General features: G+C 46.0%; 1 protein-coding gene across 1 annotated transcript in view; it reads right to left on the bottom strand.

The window, feature by feature from the left end:
• Positions 1-5,050, bottom strand: part of AGBL2 (ATP/GTP binding protein-like 2) — a 71,055-nt gene that overhangs the window by 44,381 nt on the left and 21,624 nt on the right. Inside the window, exons 8-10 of the mRNA XM_015414502.1 lie at positions 4,242-4,401; positions 3,113-3,239; positions 2,143-2,243 (exon numbers count right to left, since the gene is read on the bottom strand). Coding sequence (XP_015269988.1) covers positions 2,143-2,243; positions 3,113-3,239; positions 4,242-4,401 — 388 coding nt within the window. The remainder of the gene's footprint in view (positions 1-2,142; positions 2,244-3,112; positions 3,240-4,241; positions 4,402-5,050) is intronic.

The raw sequence follows: 5,050 nt of genomic DNA, 5'->3' as shown, positions 1-5,050 counted from the left end.
GCGGGCCAGGCCCGACCGACCCCGGAGCCCACAACAAACACACCCAACCCCCGCCGACATCGATCGCTGCCCGCCCCACCAGGCAACCCCGAGCCGCAGAGAGGCAACGCCGCCGAGGGATGCGGCAAGAGGGGGCCGCGCGGCTTACCGAACACCGAAAGCAACGGCCCGTCCGTGAGCTTCGGCCGCGCCCGACCAAAGGGTGGCGGCACAGGGGGCCTCGGGAAAGAATAAAAGGGGGAAACAGAGAGGGCCGGGGAAGAAGGCACGTAGCGACCCAGGAGGCACAGAGAGAGAGCCCGGGAACGAAGGAACAGAGAGAGAGGAGAAGGGCACCGTCGCAGCGTGTAGGCAGAGGGGCACTACGGGGTGCACACAACCCCGCCCCCTGCCAATCTGAGGCCACCTCTCCCCCGCTTTCTTCAGACGCCTTCGCTCATCCACCTCGCACCCCTCGGGCATCCCGTCTGTCACCCCCCACCACGGCCACCGGGGGCGCACCGCCGACGGCCCAGGGGGATCACGACAGTGACACAGAGTGTTGGACTGGATGGGCCTTTGGCCTGATCCAACATTGGCGTCTCTTATGTTCTTAAATGTTAGATTAACACAGCCATCAGGGTCGGTGTGTACAGGCTAATGTTTGATGTTGTGGTGCCCTTGCAGTTCTGCCTTGAGCCTCAGGAGAAAAGGGGAGATACACACAAATAAGATGACTCGTCATGTTTTCCCAACTCTGCTGCTTTTTGACAAAATGTTTATTTGCATAGCTAAGGAATTATATAATGGTCACCTGACTAAAGTTTTGAAATTGTTTCTTATATGCCTCAATCATAGGAGCGATGGACAACGGCCCAAGAGCTTTGCCAGATGCATGTCAGATTTGTCTCTGACCATTAAAACACCACATTAAAACACCACTTGCAAGGAATTGCTGAGGGCCTTCTCCCCTTTTCATGAGAGCCCCCATAACCTCTCCCCTTTTCCCACTTCCGTCTTTCCTTTCCACCCACCAGATAACATACCTTTATCTGCCCCCCCCCATGTCTTCAGCTTTCCCTCCTTTCCTCTCCTGGCAGCCTGACCCCAGGCAAAGCCTGGCCACGTTGCATGGGACCATCCACTGAGCTGGGCCCAGCTGTGTGGGTTGTGAATCTCCAGCAGTCATTACAGAGCCTGTTCCCCACAAGTCCTCCTGCATCAAGAACATGACAGAGGAGGGGGAAGGGACTTTTTCCAGGGCTGTTTTGCCCTACATAATTACCACTGTTCTCCCCCCCCGGGCTTTTCATTATAGAAGCCAAGGCTTAGAACAGGGGTGTTATGAGGGCCGGATCTGACATAAATGAGACTTTGTTGGGCCAGGCCATGTGTGCCATAAAATGTAATGCCAAGTAGCAGAGATATAAATGTTATAAAGGACACAAACACAAAGGTGGGTTTTTTTTAACTTAAAATAAAAACATGCTTAAAACATTAGCATTCTTCCAATATTTCGTTTATTCAACAGTGTCTGATAACTGACACCTCTTGCTCTGTATTATTGCATCAAAATGTCTGTACTGTTGCAATCTTGTAAGCTGCAAACCTACGATGACGCAGCAGCAGCAGAACCGGAAGAAGCAGAAGACAGCCAGTTCCACTGCAGGCCTGATAGAAGCCCTCTGGGGGCCTGATCTGGCCGCCGGGCCACATGTTTGACACCCCTTGCTTAGAAGGTTCAACAATATTGTTGTGGTTGCCTAACAACCTCCAAAAGGCCAATGGGCATTCTTTTCTAGAAACAACAACAAATATTGTTTCTATTTTGGGGTGGAGTTTTAATCCCCAATGTATTTTTTTTAAGATTTCAGATTTTTCTGCAAACCTAGAATTTCCTTCAGGTTTGTACAGAATTCCTCCCTATCAGTCCCTAGCTCTATTTTGCATATCTATTAGTCATATCCTCTATAACGCAGTTCAGAACAATTATGCATCTGTAGTTATTTTCAGGCTACGAAGCTAGTCACCTTTTCAAAATGTGAAAAGGGAAAAAGGCAACATCAGAGACAGTTCTCAGGAAAACAGAATACTAGATAGTCTGTCATTATCACCTGATCCTCTTCAGCAACAGCAGAAGGATTTCTGAAAACAAACTCTCACCTTGGAACGATCAGGGTCACAAAAGTCCAATAAGGTGTCACAGACGTGATAGCCTAGAGATTTGAGGTCCTCATGAGTAAAATGGGAGTTACACTTATTGCCTGAGAAAGAAAAAACAGACATATGGCTCTTTAGTTTTTAACAAATAACTCTCCCATGCATAGCATCGAGCAAGAAATAAATTCCATAAAAGGAGTGAATGTCTCCTCCTATTAATCAATATGTTTATTACTTAACCATGATGGCCTTTCTGCCTTTTTTGCTGTCTCTCACCCTCTTGTATCTAATTTACCAACGGATGTAGGGGGCCATCCCAAATGCTTTCCTTTCCCCCGGGAAATAACATTTCTCTTAGGATAACACGAGATCTAACCACATACTGCCTTCCCCAAATAATGGATGGGAATAGAGACAACCATATTTTAGAGAAGGATATACTTGCCCAAGCATGGACGATGGTGAACTTTTGGCAGCAGGAAAAGGAGGGCCACACCAAACATGGAGCAACAAACAAGAGATAATTGGTGTAGTGGGACAATTAATTTTAATTCACTCTGAGACCTCTATACATTTCACATTTGCTTTATCAGGAAGATCTGTACAATACCAGTCTGAACACTGCCCACAGCAACAGACGGTGTTTGAGCAAAAACATTGTTTCTGTCAGAAATGTTCAGCCTATGATACCGGTATTTTAACAGGGTCCCCTGATGAAGCATATGTGAAATGCATAGGAGTCTCAGAGTGAAATAAAATTGTCAGAAACACCTTGTGGAAAAATCACAATCTTTAAATCAAAAGTAAGCATGCTTCTTAGGATGACTTCATCCAGACAGATGGGTGAGGATCCTGGACCTTCAGTGAAGGTTTCTGCTCACACTACTGTACCCTAGTCATCGTTTCCTTATCCTTGAGTGAAGGTGGGTGAATTCAGTCTTGGGCAGAGATGCTCACAGTTTACGAATCTTACCCAGTGTCGATCCACTGAATGTGGATTCCATGGTGTAACTATTCATTATTCCCATTCTCCACATCACAATCCGTCCTGTTCCTTCCTTATTCTTTTGGACCTTAAATTTGCAGCTGTTGAAAGAAAACTGAACAACATTTTGATTAGTCAATTTAAAATTTATTCTTAGACCCAATTAGCCCTCTGTCTTGAAGTACTGCTTGGATGAACTTTCTTCTATTTCCTATTCTGTTGCCATTTTTTAAAATGAAAATGGAGTTGGGGATGGCTGCCGCTGGGGGCCTGGAGCAGGGAAGCAGCAAGGAAAGCTGCTGTGTGGAAGCCCTGTGGCCACAGCACTGTACGGACAGCCACAGCGGTGATGGGGAAAAGATACAAGCCTGTGTCTGTAGAAAACACCAGCATTTAAAACATCCAGATACTCGGCTGGTATTACTTCTGAGACAATATTATCCTTTCCCTGACCTTGATGGCCCAGGCTAGCCTGATCTTGTCAGATCTTGGAAGCTCAACGGGGTAGGCCCCGGTTAGTATCTGAATGGGGGGCCATCAAGGAAGCCCAGGGTCACCACACATTGGCAGGCCATGGCACACCCCCTCTGATTGTCTCTTGCTTTGAAAACCCTCTATATGGCTGTGACTTGATGGCCCTTTCCCCCTTCTTCAAGATCCTTTCTCCCTAAATTACTACTGCCTGAGCTCACCCTACCGATACCTTAACTAATTCCCTATTAGAGCCATTTTTGGATTCTCTCAAAAAAAAATTAGCTCCATTGAAGATTGGGCTTAGTATGAACCTTCTACTGACACAGCACTTTACAGATGGGAGTATGGACCTAAAGGATCCAAGTCAGAATGTTTAAACTTTCCCATTTCCAAAGCACCAAGCCAGCTAAACTTATATACAAGGATATGTTGTCGAAGGCATCCACAGCCAGAGTTCATTAGTTGCTGTAGATTTTCTGGGTTGTGTGGCTGTGGCCGGAAAATCTACAGCAACTAACTTATATACAAGGTGATGGTTGCCTCCACAAAGAGTACAGAACTAGATATGGACAAAGACATCATGATGAAAGGAGAACATCCAGCCCAAATTTCAGAATAAGAGAATGCTGCCAGTTGGCCCCACCTTGTCAGGAATATTCTTGCTCAGCATAAGAGGAAAGACCCGTTCATGGAGCAGCTGCTCTGACACATGTTTCCTGTTGCAGCCATACATGAAGACATTGTTCTTGCGGCTGTGCCCATGGAAGTCACAATACAGCAGAATTTCCCGTTCCTCAAGGACTCTTGGAAAGAAGGATACAAGAAACCAGGAACCAATTCAGTGTATAAATAGATGAAAGAAAACATATAAATAGCTACGCTGTACTCTGTTTATTTCACACTCATGTGGAGGAGACAAGCAGTCAGGGCAAGTTCCATGATAAATTCAACCATTTTTTAATAAAAAATGATTACAATTACTAAAAAATAAAAAAGGATACAGAATACGCATAAATACATTGCCATACAAAATCGCAATCCACCCTGTCTTATGAATGTAGAGAATCCTATTCCAGCAGTTGTCAATGTATCTGTTAAATATTAACAGCTCTATTTTTTATATTGCTCGTGACCATAGATTATCTAATCTATATACATCTCTATTCCTCTGGTAATATCTATATATCTAATAGCCAACTTGCCCCCTCTCTATATATCTAATAGCCAACTTGCCCCCTCCGTGCGGATCGCTAAATCAGCACGGAGGGGGCAGGTGGGGGGGAGGGGGAGGTTTGTGCACACGTGGGCCAGTCCCCACGTGTGCACAAAAATGCAAAAAGTTTAAAAAAATTTCGGGGGGATGTTTAAATCCCCCCGAAAGTGCAAGAGCGTCTCCTGCGCATGCGCAGGAGACGCTCTGCAACGCCCCCGCCACCGCCTCGGAGCCAGCCG

This window comes from Gekko japonicus, unplaced genomic scaffold (genome assembly GCF_001447785.1).
Source record: "Gekko japonicus isolate JY-2015 unplaced genomic scaffold, Gekko_japonicus_V1.1 scaffold446, whole genome shotgun sequence".
Lineage (NCBI taxonomy): Eukaryota > Metazoa > Chordata > Lepidosauria > Squamata > Gekkonidae > Gekko > Gekko japonicus.
Note: the sequence above shows the minus strand (reverse complement) of the source record. Positions and strands in the feature narration are given on the sequence as shown.